Consider the following 18186-nt stretch of genomic DNA (forward strand, 5'->3'; position numbering starts at 1 on the left):
GTGAACTTGTAATGTAAAGGTGGTCGTATACGAATGGTTTGTATATTTGGGAATCACATGTACGCCTGATAGGTATAGACAAAGATGATTGGTCAGTGATCACTAACAATCTATAGTAGTCGAACGTTCTAACACATCGAAAAGAGACCCATTGATTACGGTCACGTCAAATGGCCAGCCTGGTCCGGATAAATGGTCAACCAAACGTGGTAAGGGCAGCGACCGGCCACAAAATCAGGAACTAAAAGTCAGAGAGAAATTGTAACATCATGTCCCGACTGGGAGCGATCCAGTCGTGAATCCCAACACTCTAATTCCAATACTCTACCATTGTGTATTATGTATCTGCTGCTTTACTTTGATATATAAAATGAAATACATGTTTAATGTTTCCATTTGATCAATTAGATTTGTACATAAAGAAAATGGTATAGTGAGTACTGTTGATTGATGTAATGTCAGTTTTAAAATGTTTAGTTGCTCATCCCTGGCTATATATACCAGTTAATCGTAATTTATTATGTAAAACTTTGATTATTTTAAAATGATTCAGTATGCTTATTCGTTCATGCTAGGAGGGGTTATTGGCATAAATTGTTTGCTTCCCTACTGGGTAACTATTGTTACTCACCATTTCCTTCTCTATTTTTTAGTTTCAGATTCAGAGCTTGGCGAGGCAAGTATAGAGTACGAATGAGGATCATCTAGTTGATCAGATAAACAACCAGAGTTCGTCACCTGGTAAGTACTAGGGCTATACCCCCTAGTGGTGTCAATTCCCCCAGGTAGTTTTATGGATTCTGTCTTGAGTGTTAGGAATTCTGTTAGAGTGAGAAATTTTGCATAATCCTGTATTCTGGTTATTCTTCCGCACTCTGATCTTTTGTACGTTATTAGACGTGTATAAGCTTCCGCTAGTATTATATTTTGTATATATATGCAGGATTGTATGTCGTTTATCAGGTGCAGGTTGAACGCCTTAGAATGCTAACATAAACAGAGGAGACCATGCCGAAATTTCGAGGTGCCACTTAGTACCTCGAGATCTGACATGAGGATTTGTGTTAGCGTTCGGCGGGGCACCACATACATAATTAAAATAATATGATAAATTTGGTATAGCAAAGGTCAATATAATAGACATAATGAAGAGAAGAAAAATATATGAAAAAAATATTATTTTTATTATTAAAATATTAAAATAATTTTTTTATAAAAGTGGGTTTAAGTGTAATTATTTATAATAGAATGACTGATTTCAAATAATGAAGTGCTAAAAAATGTTGTATAATTAATATTAAGATTATTATATTATAATATAATATAAACGTATGTGTTATGTGTCTCTATTAAGAATTTAAAGATTACACTTATTTAATATTATATTATATTATAAGTTAAAAGAACTTGATTTGTGTCTTCATTTGTACGAAAAATGAAAACAAAGAGTCGACTTTGAATTTTTAATGGGAGTGAGTTTATATATGTAATTTTTGAATTTAATTTAAATAGATTTCAGATGCGATTTATGACCCGATACTAAATAATAAAATCCCAATGACATCGAGATCTACTTATTCACTAGAATATTTTGTCAAATCACCGAGAAAATTAGCTAGAAAAATTATTTTAATATCACAGGAATGTGTAAAATCCAACTACAATGATAGGAAACTTTTAATTTCAAATTCGTATTATAATTCTCAATGAAATCTGTTTTATTTCAATTTTTATTTAAATGAATTTTAAATTTAAATTTATTATGATTTAAGTTTAAAATTCATTCATTGAATATTATAAAATAAAAAAATGAATTTAAGTGAATTTAACAAGAAAATCAATTCGAAACAAATTGATTTTCATGGAGTGTTCATTTAAAAAAATTGTTAAGACGTTCTATTTGAAAAATGTATTTTCATTGGGTAATAATCTATAAAAAAAATGAAATGTTTAGGTTTAAATTTGAAATCGATGACAAAAGTCTCGATTGTTTAGAATCGAGAATGAGATTCTCAATTGGTTGGAATCGAGAATAAGATTCTTGGCTGTATGTACTTGTGTTGAGAAATTTTCAAATTTAAAGTGTTTTTATGTAGGGGTGTCAATAGGTACCAATTTATCCGAAATTGAACTGGAACCGAAATTGAAAACACAGGTTCTGGATCCTATTTTGGTGGAACTGATTAGAATCGGGACTTTTAAGAACCAAATAGTTAGGAATAGAAACCGATGGATATAATCCAACGGGTACCTGCAGTTATTCGGTTCGAATTGAATACCCTTTAATTTTATTCCCAAATAAAGGTTTTCTTCTCCTCTCTTCATTTTCTTCTACTTCTCATCTCCAAAATGAAGATCTCTATGTCTCATCTCCAAATTGAAGATCTCTACTTCTCATCTCCAAACTAAGGTGCGATGTCTCTCTCTCTCTCTCTCTCTCTCTCTCTCATTTTCTAAAGGTTTGTCTATAATACACACTTTGTATATGATTTTGGTTTTGGGAAGGGTGAGGCACCCTTATTTTGGTTGGTCTACTTGACTTGCTTTTTATCTCTTATAAAAAAATTATTTTTCAAAAGAAAAGAGAGACATAGAAATATGGTAAGGTCTATGTATGTTATTTGACAAGAAACTGAATTTTTGTTTCATACTTAGAACCCTTTTATCTGTTGGTTTGAATTGAATTTGATTACTTAGTTATAGGATTATGAGGAGTGAGTGGGAAATTGTTACCCTTTCGCAAGAGTTTAAGTGTTTATAGAAATCAGTAAATTGGGTAATTATATTTTGGGTTTGTTATTGATTTTTGATATCTTGACATCTTTAATGGTACTTGAAATGTGGGTAAAGAATTTAAATGGTGTTTGAGAGAGGCATATAAATGTGCAAGGTTGTGTTGTATGGTATGTAGAAACTGAATATCTTTTTCTTGATAATTATTGTGAGATGTTGTTTGGTCTATGTAATTGGTTTGAATCTTTTTACTTAGTATGGGAGTTATGAAAAACATATGAGAAAGCTATTTTTAGGGATCGATTTGATGAATTATATTACATCCAATGTGTTTGATGAATTGTATGAGAGAATAATGAATGGAAGTAGTGTTGTAATTTTTTGAGTTAGGATTTTGGTGTGATTATTTTGATGTTTAAAACTCAAGATTTGAGGATTGTTTTTGTGGGATTATTTTAGTGAGGTAAAAAATTGGTTTTGATTTTGTGGGATTGTTTAAGTAATGTAAAAAATTGGTTTTGTGAGACTGTTTTAGTAATATAAAAAACTAGTTTTGTGGGACTGTTTACAGGCATAAAAAACTAATTTTTGAGACTATTTTTTTTTAATTGTTTTTGGTGTTAAAAAGTTATTTTTAAGGACTAATTTGATGAATTATGTTGCATCCAATGTATTTGATGAATTGTGTGAGAGAGTAATGGATGCAAGTAGTACTGTAATTTTTTGAGTTAGGATTTTGGTATGATTGATATTTAAAACTCAAGATTTGATGACTATTTTTGTGGGACTATTTTAGTGATGTAAAAAACTGATTTTGATTTTGTGAGACTGTTTTAGTGGTGTAAAAAACTGGTTTTATAGGGTTATTTAAAGGTGTAAAAAATTGATTTTTGATATAACTTTTTTTGAACTACTTTTGGTGCTAAAAAATTATTTTTAGGACGGATTTGGTGTCATAAAAACTATTTTTTGAGCATATTCTAATAATAATATAAAAAATAGATCTTTATAATTGTTTTGATGGGGTATAAACTTTGATTTTTGGGATTATTTGGATAGTATAAAAATCAATTTTGAAAACTATTTTATTGGTACAAAAATCCAGATTTTTGTGTTGTTTTGTATGTGAAATTCATGTGGATGGGATTTTCTAAAATGTTATTGTATTTACTTCATTGTAGATACTTTGATTTATTTTTTATAGATCTAAAATGTCAAAAAGAGAAAATGAAGAATTACCAATTTCGATGGAAGAATCAACTGTTGATATGCTTACAAAACAAAAAAGAACCTTGGAGGTTTGGAATGAGTTTAAAAAAATTGAAGTAGATGAAAAGATTGCATCCGCTAAATGTAAGGATTGCAAAAAGGTTTTGGGGACGAATAGTAAAAAATTGGACTAGCAATTTACATAAGCATTTTAATTCAACGTGTTTGGTTTTCAAGAAAAAACAACAATTAATGAGTCAGATGTTGCGCAAAGTAAATGAAAGGAAAGGAGAATGGTCTGTTGGTTTTCAAAACTTCAAGTTTGATATAGAAGTAACTCGTGAAATAATTGCTGAGATGATTATTTTGCATGAATATCAATTTTCAATGGTTCATCATCTTGGATTTAAAGAAGTATTAAGTTCAATGCAACCGACAATTAAGGCAATCACGCGTAATACAGTTAGATCAGATTCCATGAAGATTTATGAAAAGGAAAAATTAATTTTGTATAAGAATCTTGAGAAAATCCAGTGTCACATGTGTCTTAAGTCTAATTTTTGGAGTTCAAGTTAAAACAAAAGTTATATGACTTTGATAACCCATTATATCGATGAGGCATGAAAATTACAAAAAGAGAGTTTTATGTTTTTCCAATGTGAGTAGTCGACATGCTGGAGAAAATATTGCTAATATATTATTGGGGAAGATGTATGAGTGGAATATAGATAGGAAGTTAGCAATAATTACATTGGACAATATTTCAAACAATGATGTGTTAGTTCGTGAACTTTTTAAGAAGCTCCAACCAAAGGGGTCTCTTATTTTAGATGGAAAATTACTTCAAGTACGTTGTTGTAGACACATCTTTAATCTCATTGTTTAAGATGGATTGAAAGAGGTTGAAATAGAACTTGAAAAAATTCGTTCTACAATTAAATTTATCAAACACTCACCCCAAAAACAAAGTAGATTTGAAGATGTATGTGCTCAAGTTAGGATCACCCTTAAAAGATTTGTTCAAGATGTATCGACAAGATGAAATTCTACATATATAATGCTTGAGGTAGCATTATAATTGAAAGATGCATTGTTTTGTTTTGTCAAAGTAGATTCTGATTTCAATTGTGTCCCTCTTGAAATGGAATGGAATAATATGAGACTTATTGTTAAATGCTTGAAGGTTTTCTATGATGCTACACAAATTTGGTCTAAAACTAGATATGCGACGATCAATCAATATTTCGATTTAACTTGTAGTATTTATTTGCAGCTTATGGAGTGGAGCACAAGTGAGCATTATCATTGTGTCGATAGCAATAAGAATGAAAAATAAATTTATCAAATACTAGAACATCCTTAATTTGGTTTTCGTCATAACTTCTATATTGGATCTTCGACAAAAGATGAAATCAATTGAGTTTTACTTTTCACAAATGTATGGAGACAAATCCAGTGAGAGAGTAATAGAAATTCATGAAACATTGAAAAACCTTTACAATGAATATGTAGCTTACTCACCTATGTCAAATCAGGCGTTCCCATGGAATAGAGGTGTTGATAGTAATACTAGTGGAAGTTTATCATTGGGTGATACTAATGAAATTAGTAGTATGCCTTCATATAATACCATCAATTATTAAAGTTAAGAAATTTTGAAACATGCCTTGAAGAGAGTTCAAAAAATGTTCAAGTGAAGACAGATTTGGAGTCTTATTTGAAAGAAGCTATGTACCCAATAAAAAAAGAAAAATGTTTGGATGATGAGACATTTGACGTCTTAAGTTGGTGAAAGTATAATGCACTTAAATTTCCTATTATGGAAAAAATGGCATGTGATATCTTAACAATTCCTACATCAACCGTTGCTTTAGAATCAACATTTAGTATTGGTAAAAGAGTAATTAACCGATATCGATCTACTATACGTCCAAAAACTATTTAAGCATTGATATGTGCATAATATTGGATTAGAAAAAAGATAGAAGGTAAAATTTTAATTTATTTGTGAATCAATTTACTACATTATTAAATTACTTATAAATTACAATTTTTTCTATATGTTATTTTGTGTTAGATGAAGGAATTGTGAAAGACAACTATGCACTTGAAACTGTGGTCAAGGCTATTAATAAAGTCCATTTGAATGAAGATTGTAGTTCCATTGTTCAAGGAGATTTTGATGATGAGAATGAATTTGTAATACTAGATATATAAAATATCAAGTAAGTATAAGTATTTATAAACTTATTTTTATTTAGTATTAATTTGCTTAATTTTTAATTATATGAACTCAAAAACCTTTCTTGAACTCTGATTTTTCTTTGACCCTTTGATATTTGTTTACATATTTAATTATTGAAGGGGAGAGGAAGATCATTAATTTTGTAGTCACTAAGATTTTTTTTTACTTAGTTACCAAGATGGGTGTTAATTATTTGGTGATGTTTTATTTGTTGCTTAAAGTTTTAATTTATTTCTATTTAATTTGTGTCAAAATAAAGTACTATTCTGTTGGATCTATTTTTTGTGGATCTGGATCTTGTGAGTGGTTGAACTATAAGGTTTCTTTATTATAAGGATTGCTTAGGATTTGATTTTTTTTTAAAATTTTTGGAAGTTTAAGAGCTAATTTTGAGAACTTTTGATAATTTTCAAAGGTAATTTTCTTATTGATTGGTTAGAAACATGGTTGATTTTTACATAATCTTAATGAATTTCTTTAGTAAAAATGTAATTTATTATTAGAAAGATTAAAAGATTTTTATTTTGCGTGTGTGTGTGTGTGTGTGTGTGTGTGTGTGTGTGTGTGTGTATTTGATTTGTCCATTGTATGGTATTGTTCCAATTAGAGTCATGTAGATAGAATCGGAATCGATAGGTAGCCGTGGGTTTTATTAGTTCCGATTCTAAATAATTTAAAATCGAAATCGAAATCGATAAAAATCGGAACCGATAAAATAAATGATTCGCGGTTCTAAGTTACTTAGGAACCGAACCGGAACCGACTCATTGACACCCCTACTTTTGAGTATTGTGTAATAAATGCGTGAAATGCAATTAGGATGATAATCGTGGGACGGTGTATCTACATATTTACTACTTTATGATTTAATGTTGCATATTTATAATTCTAGAATACTTGGGAAGATCATCACAATTGTAAATTTGTTTTAATTTATTTCAAATAAATTTTGAAAAGATATATTATTATTTTTGTTATCCATTAAAGGAATATCATTATACCTATTATTCAAAAAATTTATTTTTTATTTTTATTAAAAATAATAAATTATAATGTAAATGTGGTTTGTAGATGACTAGATTGATTGTGGATACATGCATACCACAGAGGTACAATAATACCAACTTGTCAAATGATCATTTACAGTCTATAATAGTCAAATGATTGATATCCATTAGGGATCAATGATCAACTTGAGCCAAAAAATACGATTACCCAAGTATAATAAATTACTGGATCAACCATAAAATCAGGAATTAACAATGAGTTTCGCACTGGTTAAGTACTAGAGCATCATATACAGATCAATATTTTTATATCGGTTGTTTACCTTATCATTCTTATCAAATACACCACTGGGATTGATATTTGTAAACTATGTTTTTGTTTATTTTATTTTAATATGAGATGAGAGATATTTCGTTACTATTTTATTAATAATTAACATGTTTCCAATTTTATTCATTTTGTTTACTTATTTAAAAAATGCATTATTTGTAATAGATTAACTTATTTATCTATTCATATTATGATTATTAATTTGAATGTGAGTTTATTATTGAGTAATTTTCTGTCACTCATCCTACTAACAAAATATTACAGATGTCTTATCTACCAAGATGTTTGTTCCTGATGGGGAACATTATATAAAAGAATCACATGATCATGATGAATATTATTTATGTTATATGTGAGTTGAGATTTGAGTTTAATGAAACTAGTTTTGTATACTTTTGGAATTTCTTGTATAAATTAGTATTATATGTGTTGTGTCTTCTGGTATGTATATGTCTAAAGAATAAAAGTTTAGTGTTTATGACGTGAATTACTATCGATTAATGTGAGATGTATAGTTGATGTATGTAACACTTTTGAGTTGTAATTATAATTATGATTTTTGAAAATGATATATATATTCGATACTATATGATGGCTGAAATGCAATTTGATATATCGATTTTGATTATACAGGTATATCTATATAAGTAAAAAAAATTCATAAATTAAATTTTTAGACGAAACTCTGTCGAAATAATTTGGTAGAAATTCACATTGTATTTAAGATTTGAGGATTTTGAAATACTTTATTTTCACTCCACCATCGAGATTTGAAAAAATCGAGGGCGTGACAAAAGTAACCTTATTTCATGGTTCAGGTGTGTGTCAACAAAAACAACTCCAAACATGTTCATCAAAATTTTCCACTTTCATTTCCCTCCCTAGCACTCTTGTTGAAAAAATCATACCTTTCTACCATTAATATTTTGTGGGTTTTTTTGAAAAATTGATAAAAACAGAGAGAATAACAAAAATGTAAGAGGTTTGATGGGTTGAAACATAATCCTCCCCAGACTAAAAACCTAATTCTTGAGTCTTTGATTTATTTTTATCTCATTCAAGCCTTAAATAAGAGAATTTGAGAACAATTAGCAAAATCTTTGGGTGTTGTTGAGCAATAATGGAAGAACAAAGAGAGAACATGGAAATGGGTTGTTGTTGATCGGCCATAGAAAGGTGTAAATCAAACCACAAATCCTATTTCAATTTTTGTTTAATCAAAGTTTTACAAAGTATTGTTTCTATGGAAATGGGTTTAATGCGATCGGCCATGGGTATCTAAACCCCTCTCTACCAAGCTTAGTCAAACCAAATCTGAGACGACAAACTCCTTTCCATTAATAGCTATGACATGAGCTCAGTAGAATTCAATTTAGAGGGAGGAGAGATTGTCCATTTTAGAACCCAACAAGAAAACACAGATGTTAATGGAGATTTTGAAATTTGAGACTCGACTTCTATCGATAGAGAGGAGAGACTACAAACCCCTTTCTCTGTTTATCTCATTTATAGACCAGATAAGCTCTCTGTTTATCTCCACATACAAACGAGACAAACTCATTTCATGGCCATTAATAAAAATTTCGAGAGAGACAAAGAGGAGGAGAGTGGAATGTTTGATACAAGAGTAAATGTTTTGTCGTGAAAATCTGACTATCTAAGAGAGAAGTGGTCGATCATTTGAAATGCAAAGTATTTCAGTGATTTTTTTGATGTAAAAGATTACTGTAAAACGAGATAGTTTTATTGCCTTTTAACGATGTTTAATGTGGGACCCACATAAAAATGGCTATCCAAGCATGCACAAAATGCAAAGTGCTGCATAACTTTGCATTTCCACTATTTTACAACGAATTTCGAAGCTACCAAGTAGGGCCAAAATAAAAAAAATGTCGAGTTTGACAATAAATAAAAAATGGTGAACTCGACAATAAATAAAAAAGCAATGAGTTCGTCAATGACGAGAGACCCTTAAGAAATAAAAAAGTTTACTAAATGACCTATAAAACTATTGCGCAAAAAATTATGGACTATTTAGAAATAAATCCATCAATCAAGGTCCTTTAACTAATTTTCCCTTTATGAGAGTAGACCAAGGTGAAGGGGTAACTCAAAAATTCATCAAAACGTGGAGTCTGCAAATCAATCTAATCTCCTCCATGTCGAATCGGATCAGTGGATCAGATAAGGTGATGGGCCAACCAGATCCATTGACATCCCTACCTTGTCACCCTTCGATCTTCATCATTTGTCTTGGTGCAATTACCCGAATCTCCCAATGGCCCGCCCAATAATGGACCCAGGCCCACCTTTGTTGGAGCTAAGATCAAGAAGAAACAAAAACTGATAAAAAATTTCTCTTGGGACCATTGAATACTCGTATGATCCCGAGATCATAATAGCCCAGCCCAAATAACAAATCGCGTCCTCCGAAGTCCGAAGTCTGCAGTTTCCTTCCACTTTCATGAAAACTCCAACCTCTCTCTGATTTCCTTGCGATCGTCACTCCTAATAGTTCAAAATTTCCGATTTTGGTCTTTTTTTTTTTTACGCTAAATTTCTCTCGTAAAATCGCAATTTTTTGAGCAATCGAACATGAACATCTTCGCCAAAAAACCTACAGCCAAAGGTTTTGTGCCCTAATTTCTCTATAATTTCTAGAACATGGCAGCTGAACTTGATTTCTCTAATTTTTTTTGTTTATTTTTTGGGTTCAATTTGATTCATCTGATGTTCATATTCGTTTAATTTTAGCATTTTTATATTTATTTATATTTTTCAATTTGATTTTTGGTGTTCCGTTTGATCAAGTTCGATCTTTTTTGTTAATTTGTTTTTCTCATTGTATAATTCATCCTATGTGGTACATTTTGATAAAATTTAAGCAAAATGAGGATTTTTTTGGACTATTTATGTTAATTGGATTATTTTCTACTGCAGAAGCGCTGAGATCGAGTAAGAGAGAAATGACGAACGCCACAAGAGGTATTGTTTTCTTCTTCTCATTTGAGCTCTAATGGTAATTAGAGGAATGAAAATTTTGTTTTTGGTTCGTTTTATTAGATCTCAATTTCAATAATGAGAATAACTGGAGTCTCTTTTGTGTCCAATGAATTTGGGATTAGTTATGAATTAATTGGAATGGAATTATGTGCTGTTTAGAATATTTTTCGTGGGAACAATCGTATAAGTTTGTTCAAACAAACCCAAGTGATGTAGTAAACTTCTCCTCATATTATGTCTGTGGCAAAATTGCTATTTCGGGCTAATCTGGTTATCAATTATTGTTGTTTGTGTCATTGATTATGCAAACCCTGGAGAGGCCTCACTTGCAAGACAATTTTAGGGGTTTGACTGCCTTATATTGTTTCACTAATTGTGGGATTTTGCACTGGGAGTTGCATTTTGGAATGGTTATGAGAATTGAGAAGAGCTTTTGCTAGCCTTTTTAAAATAAAATAAACTTATGGAAAGAACCAATAGTCCTAGCATCATTCAACGCCCCCCCCCCCCCCCCCCCCCCCCCCAGTGGTGGAGGTTTCTTAATCCTGGAGTTTGCTTGGTTTTATGATTTAAGAATTTTGTTTACCGTTGGCCTATGGGCTATTTTTTATTTGGAGGTTTTTTGTGTGCAAATCAACCATTTTATCATATGCAAGGACAAAGCTTATTGGGTGGATGGGGTCATTTAGATTTAGTAGACAGCTTCATCTTGTTCCGATTCTCAAGGAGCAAACTGCAGTTATACTGATTGAAGGATTTTGTAGACTATATGTTTAGTTGGCATCATATTGTCCTTTCGTTGGCGTTTGCCTATCTTTATTTTACAAGTATTTGATAATATTTGGTGTATCATTTAGATTTCATCACTAATTTTATTATAATGCATTTTATTTTTCATACTGGGTTGAGCCATAACATTGCTTGAAAAAGCTCTAAATTCAATTTTTTTGGTTATGTATGATTTGGTTTTTGGACTTTTTTTTTCCCTTTTCTATCTATATCACAATAGCATGGTTCCCATAATTCATTTACTTAAAAATCTATAAAGCTGCTAATTTTTTGTGGGATAGGTTGTGGTTGACACCATGGTTTAAAATATCTGAATGTATTGGTCAATACACATCGGTATCGGCCAAGACTGATACTAAATATTGACCCCAAAACATTGAATGTTTCAGGTATGTATCGGTTTGTATCGAATGTATTGGTTGATACTGTATCAGTGTTTTCATTAACTGAAACATTCAATCAATATGATATTCTAAACATTGGTTGACACTCTCTACTACTTCTGTTGTTACTCCTATTATTTTTTAATTATGCTGTTTTAGTTATGCATCAAAGAACTGAGAATTTGGAGGTCTAAGGGATTAGCTCTCAACAGTATTTACTATTTATACTCACACCAGTTGTCCTTGTTGACCTTTTATCTTGTTTCAGGCATTGAGAAGGAAATTAATGCATTGCAATTAGAAGTATGTTAAGAATTTTCAGATTTTATCTGATTTCTAGTCCATCTATATGTACCTCTAAATGGTTAAAAGTTTGTGTTCAATTTACCTTGGACCACCTCTATGACAGGAAAAGAAGCTTGTTGCGGAGATAAAGAAGACTGCAAAAACAGGGAACGATGTAGGTTCTTCAAATACTTATTCCCTAAGAATGTTCTGAATTCTATGATGCTTGGTTTTATTTATAAACCTTTAGATGAATATTTAGCTGCTGTAATTTTATTTCATTTTCTCATTTGCAGGCTGCAACAAAAATTCTTGCACGTCAGCTTGTTAGGCTAAGACAACAAATTGCTAATTTACAAGGTAGTCGAGCTCAAATGCGAGGTATAGCGACTCACACGCAGGTGCATCTACAAAATCCCTTGATTTTTTTTATTCTCATTTTATTCTTGGTGAAATTGTTTCTTTTGGAGCATGTTTGTTCTCTTAGCTTTTCTTATCTTCCTTTGCAGGCACTGCATGCCAACACTTCTGTTGCTTCTGGCATGAAAGGAGCTAGTAAGGCAATGGCGGCTATGAATAAGGTCTGATAATAATATAAGTTCATATATATATATATATATATATATATAAAACTTAATTATGCTTATTATTTTTCATGCCTCTTCTTTTGGCAACTTTAAATCTCGTTTGCAGCAAATGGAACCTGCGAAGCAGGCAAAGGTGATGCGAGAATTTCAGAAGCAATCAGCGCAACTGGATATGACTGTAAGATTTTGTGTGCTCTTTTAGGATCTGTACTTTCTGTAGTTTTAATTGACATGTTGGAGGGTAGTTTATAGTTTCCGTTTGCCTTGCAAAGTTGTGTTACCGACTAGCCTTTGTATTCCTTCCTGCAGACAGAAATGATGTCAGACGCTATCGATGATGCATTGGACGATGATGAGGCTGAAGAGGAAACTGAAGAGCTGACCAATCAGGTAAGTTTCTCCAATTACCTTTATCGAACCCCTTAACTATTCCATGGAGTTGAATGTTAGAAGTGGTGTTGTATAAATTGGACATAAAGTCATATAAATCCTCATTGGGTGACAAAACCAATACCGTGAACATGGTTGTAAAAAAAAAATCCAATACCATGAACATGGTCTGATCCCAATTCCAATCCTCATATACACAGCTGTCTTATCCAGGGCAGCTGTCCAAATGACAAAAGTCTCTTTGGGTGGGATTTTAGTCCCCCAAATAATCAATGCTGGGTAAACTGTTTTATGAACTGACAATGATTTGGTGGGCTACTCGATGATGATAGGTAGGTCCTGTTGAGGACTCTACAATTCCGCATTCATGACACATATTTATTGTGCATGCTTAGGAAACTTCTTGCATTATTTTTCTGTATATGATCTCATATGCTAGACTTCATATCTCAAATTCATCGTTTACATTTATTGTAGGTGCTAGATGAAATCGGGGTTGATGTTGCTTCACAGGTTTGTAGTTATAGTAATTTGATTTCTTGGCTTTGTGAATATCTTTTATGGGAGTCCATATTATATTCGTACCAGTTAAAGCTGATATGTGGGTTCTACTGGAATTCTTAATAGTTATCAACAGCTCCCAAAGGAAGACTTGCTGGGAAGAAGACAGAGGATGTTGGCAGGTATGTTGAACCTCTCTCTCTCTCCCCCCCATTTTCTACAAGTCCAGATTGTACTTATATGGTAGTTTATGTTGCTTATTATGAGTGACTAGCAATGAGATTGAATTGTTTGCCTTTTGCAATGAAAACTGATGACAACCATTTTGGTAGAAGGAACATGCGAGTTGAAGGTTCCAAAATAGAGGAAAACTAGAACGAATGTGGATTGAAACATAATTTGTTTAACCAACCTCAATTATTTGGGCTAAGGGTTTTGATGATTATAATAATAATGTAACAAGATAGGACCATGAAGGTCAAGGATAAGTTCATATGAGGGGACTAACGCTGTTGGAATACTTTTGACATTAGGATCACAACCCCAATTATATGTTGTGCCTGCCTGCTAGGCTGGTACCAGCGATCAAGGGAATCAAACTTCTTCTACAGCTTTGCATTATGTATGATTTACCATAGCTATCTTCCATTGGGATTTGGGAATTTTAATCTCCTCTATTGTTGTGTTTCTGCTGCAAGTGAAGATCAGTCTGAAAAATGTGTTGTTAAATTTTAGTCTATGCGGGCTTAGAAATTTTTTCATAAAAATGTCTTTAAAAAGAAATTTATACTATCTTGAAAATTCTTGAAGACCCCAGAAGGCCAAAACAGTAGAATTTTTGTTTTAATATATATATGTGTGTGTGTGTGTGAAAAGCCTGTATCAGACCATGGTAGGAGTGAACTCCTTATATTTTTCTTAGTTAGATTGTGACTGAAAAATTGGCAGTCTTTCTTACGAATATCATTTATTCCCTTGCTTGTTTCTCACTTGTTTGATTGTGCTTTATGTTGCACCACTTGGTCTGCAGTTCGGGCGTGGATGAGCTGGAGAAGAGGTTGGCAGCACTTAGAAACCCATGACCTGAAGATTGGCATATTGTTAATTTGACAAATTGTCATCTATCCATTGTTTGAATTTCTGCCAAGTTGTACTGTATATATGTTTGGCTCCTTTATATGAGCTTGCACTTTTTCTTTAAGTGAAAAAATACTATTTGCTACACATGTCCCACCTATAGAACGGTCCTGACCTTTCATTTGTCAGTGATCGATGGGAACTATTCTCCTATGGTTCCCAATATAAAAAAAAAGAAAAAAAAAGAAAAAGAACTATTTATCTATCGGTGGGTGGTCGTCTTGCCAATGACTTGTAAATCTCGCTGTATGATCCTAATAATAATTATTAGACTTTCTGGCTTTTATCTTCTATTCGGTACTTATTTCAGAATTCCTGTTCAGTGAAATGGTATAACCAGGAAAGAGGATAGGGAAACTCGGGGGATGAATGAAGGCAAAAAGTAATATAATTTTATTTGAACCGAAATCCGCAAGTTTGTGAGTCTTACCCTTGTTTTCAAAGGAAAATATAACTTGCAGGAAACATTGATCCCAAAACGCAATGTGCTGGGAATATTTTTGAACGTCTTGGTATCTTTTGGTCTCCGTATTTCCTCCTTGTTGAAATGTTGCCTTGAGATGAGATTTTAAACCTATTGTAGCATATTTCGAAATGGAAAGACAAATCATTGGCATAGATTTGAAGTGGTTCTTGCTAAAAAAATCGTTACCATAGTCAAAGTTACATTCCAAAAATTTAGGTTGGCTAAATTAATTGTGTTCTACCATCTAACTTCTTTATAGTCATGCCTCATTTTAGATCATTTGTCATTCACTATTTCAATTGTAGTTTTTCTTCTCGATTCAGTAGTTCCTTTAACTTTCACACCTATCGGTCTTCATTCCTTACAATTATATAGTAAAAAAGAAAAACTAAATTAAACAAACACTTTTGTTTTTTTTTTTTTTTTTTTAATGTGGGATTTGATACATGATAGAATTTGATGATTCATAAATATAGAAATATGAGATTTTATGATAATATCATAATGTTAAGATTTTTCATTTTTTCAATGGTGTATTATTTTTTTGGCATCATAACATGTATAATTATGTTTGAGAACATGTTATATTGGAAACATTGAATAAATTAAAAATAAATGTCTTATGACTATGCTTACAGAGGAACTATCTCAAAACAATTATTTGCATAACATGATTCCTTATTTTCAGGCAACTTTCTTGATGCATGGTACTTGCCTTGCATGATAGGCCCAACTTGTGGGACTGATAAACATATAACTGTTTTGAGATAGTTCCTGTAAGAAAACACCCCCTCCCATTCAGATTCGAAAATATGTAGCTAGTTCAACCCAACTTCTTAAACCTAGTCAGGAATTGGTGGAACAAATGCCTTGGGATAGGAAATCCGGGGTTTGTGTTTAAGAATAAACTCAGGTTTTTGAAAGATAAGTTGAAGGTGTTGAATAGAGAGGTGTTGGAGAGGATAGATGTGAAGAAAAAAGAGATTTTCCTACAAATTGAAACCTTGGACAAAAAACAGGTAGAAGGGGTCTTGAATGGGGAAGAAAGAGGTAAAAGAGTGGAGTTGAAACTAGAATTCCAAAAAACAGCGCTGATGGAGGAGATAAGTTGGAAACAAAAAATCGAGGGTCAAATGGTTGAAAGAAGGAGATAATAATACAAAATTCTTTCATAAAATCGCCAATTTCCGTACAAGAAATAATTAGCTTGATAAACTTTCCATCAAAGGTAATATGGTCATAAGTGAGGAGGAGATTAGGGAAGGAGTGGCAGAATACTACAAAGATTTGTATAAGGAAAATGAACCATTAGGACCTCGACCGGATAATCTAGAGTTTATTTCTTTAAACCAGGAGGATAGGGAGTGGTTGGAGAGACAAATCGACGAGGAGGTTAGATCGGTCATTTTTTTTATGAGGCGCTGGGGCCGGACGAATTCATTATGGAATTCTTCAAACATGGTTGGGAAATTGTCTCGATTGACTTCATGAAAGTCATCAAGGAATTGCAAGATAAGAAGTGCCTGGATTATAGCCTTAATAATACTTTTGTGACCTTGATCCCCAAGAAGGTAGGGGCGGATAAGATAGGTGACTTTAGACCCATTAGCCTAGTGAGCTCAGTGTACAAAGTTATTGCCAAAGTCCTAGCTTCGCGTTTGAAAGTAGTTCTTCCTAAGCTTATTGGAGACGAGCAAGGGGCCTTTATTAGGGGAAGACAAATTCTTGATGGAGTCTTGATGGCCAATGAATGTCTTGATTCAAGAATTAAGGAAAAGAAAGAGGGGATGATCGGGAAAATAGATTTATAAAAGGCTTATGATCATGTAAGCTAGGACTTCTTAGAATACATGATGGGGAGAATGGGTTTTGGAGCGAAGTGGATTAGCTGGATCATGAAATGTGTTACCGTAGTGTCTTATTCGATTCTAGTTAATGGGAATCCGACTGATTTTTTAAGGGGTTCGAGAGGGTTGAGGCAAGGGGATCTGCTTTCCCCATTTTTATTCTTTATAGTTGCAGAAGCCCTGAGTAAACTGTTTAGAAGAACAATCGATTTAAGGAAGCTTTTGGGGTTCAGGGTGAATGATGGCCCTCTCATATCTCATTTACAATTTGCAGATGACACACTGATTTTTTTAGAGCATTCGAGGGATCAAGTTAGGGTTTTGCAAGTTTTATTGAATTGCTTTGAGGCTATTTCGGGTTTACATATCAATTTGCAAAAGAGCAAGATGTTTGGGGTAGGAGATGTGAAAGATATTCATTTGATGGCCGCAACTTTGGGATGTGGGCACGATATCTTACCCACATCTTATTTGGGTTTACCGTTGGGAGCACCCTACAACAACATTCAAATTTGGGAAGGAGTGATTGAGAGAGTAAAGAAAAAGTTAAGCATGTGGAAGACCAAGTATCTGTCTAAAGGAGGGAAAGTAACCTTGATAAAAAGCATCTTGACGAGCATCCCGATTTACTTTCTCTCCTTGTTCACGCTTCCTAGATCCATTGAGATTAGATTGGAAAGGCTTATGAGAAACTTTTTGTGGAATGATAGAAATGGTATGAGGAAGTATCATAGTCAGATGGAAGGTTATTTGCAAGTCTAAGAAGAATGGGGGTTGGGGATTAGGGGTCTGAGACTAGCCAATAGAGCGCTTTTAGGGAAATGGCTGTGGAGATTCGAAGAGAAAAAGGGTAATCTGTGAAGGAGGGTTATTATAGCTAAGTATGGTGAAAAGAGTCTAGGATGACATAACGGTGAGGCTAAAGGCTCGTATGGGTGTAGTGTTTGGAAGGGGATCCTTAAAGTGAGCGAGGAGTTCGAGAGAGGAATTAGATTCAAAGTGGGGAAGGGAGACAAGATTAGATTCTGGGAGGATATTTGATGTGGCATATCGTCTCTAGCGGTCTAATTTTCGTCTTTGTACGCCTGTTCTTTAAAGAAAAATTGTTCGATCCAGCAGTGTCTGATTTTTAGCGAGTCCAGTTTTACTTGAGATTTGGGGTTTAGGAGAAACTTTAATGATTGGGAACTAACAGAGGTGACATCTTTCCTTGATCTTCTACATTCGTTTCATTTCAACGGTAGTGAACAGGATAGACGAGAATGGAAGAGGG

General features: G+C 32.7%; 1 protein-coding gene across 1 annotated transcript; it reads left to right on the forward strand.

Annotated features, from left to right (window-relative positions):
• Positions 1-9931: 9931 nt before the first annotated feature.
• On the forward strand, positions 9932-14891 carry VPS2.3 (vacuolar protein sorting-associated protein 2.3). The gene is made up of 11 exons (XM_086451942.1): positions 9932-10154; positions 10466-10510; positions 11969-12003; positions 12110-12160; positions 12282-12386; positions 12495-12566; positions 12679-12750; positions 12882-12962; positions 13440-13475; positions 13590-13645; positions 14494-14891. The coding sequence occupies exons 1-11, from the start codon at positions 10121-10123 to the stop codon at positions 14543-14545; spliced, it is 639 nt and encodes a 212-aa protein (XP_086308068.1). The 5' UTR covers positions 9932-10120; the 3' UTR covers positions 14546-14891.
• The last annotated feature ends 3295 nt before the right edge of the window (positions 14892-18186 follow it).

This window comes from Akebia trifoliata, chromosome 8 (genome assembly GCF_017979445.1).
Source record: "Akebia trifoliata isolate Shusen 1 chromosome 8, ASM1797944v1, whole genome shotgun sequence".
NCBI classification, from domain to species: Eukaryota; Viridiplantae; Streptophyta; class Magnoliopsida; order Ranunculales; family Lardizabalaceae; genus Akebia; species Akebia trifoliata.

Coding starts and splice junctions, on each gene's coding strand:
- VPS2.3 (XM_086451942.1), top strand. CDS start 10,121: ATGAACATCTTCGCCAAAAAACCTACAGCCAAAG. Junction 10,155..10,465: donor CAAAAAACCTACAGCCAAAG/GTTTTGTGCCCT, acceptor TTTCTACTGCAG/AAGCGCTGAGATCGAGTAAG. Junction 12,161..12,281: donor CTGCAAAAACAGGGAACGAT/GTAGGTTCTTCA, acceptor TCTCATTTGCAG/GCTGCAACAAAAATTCTTGC.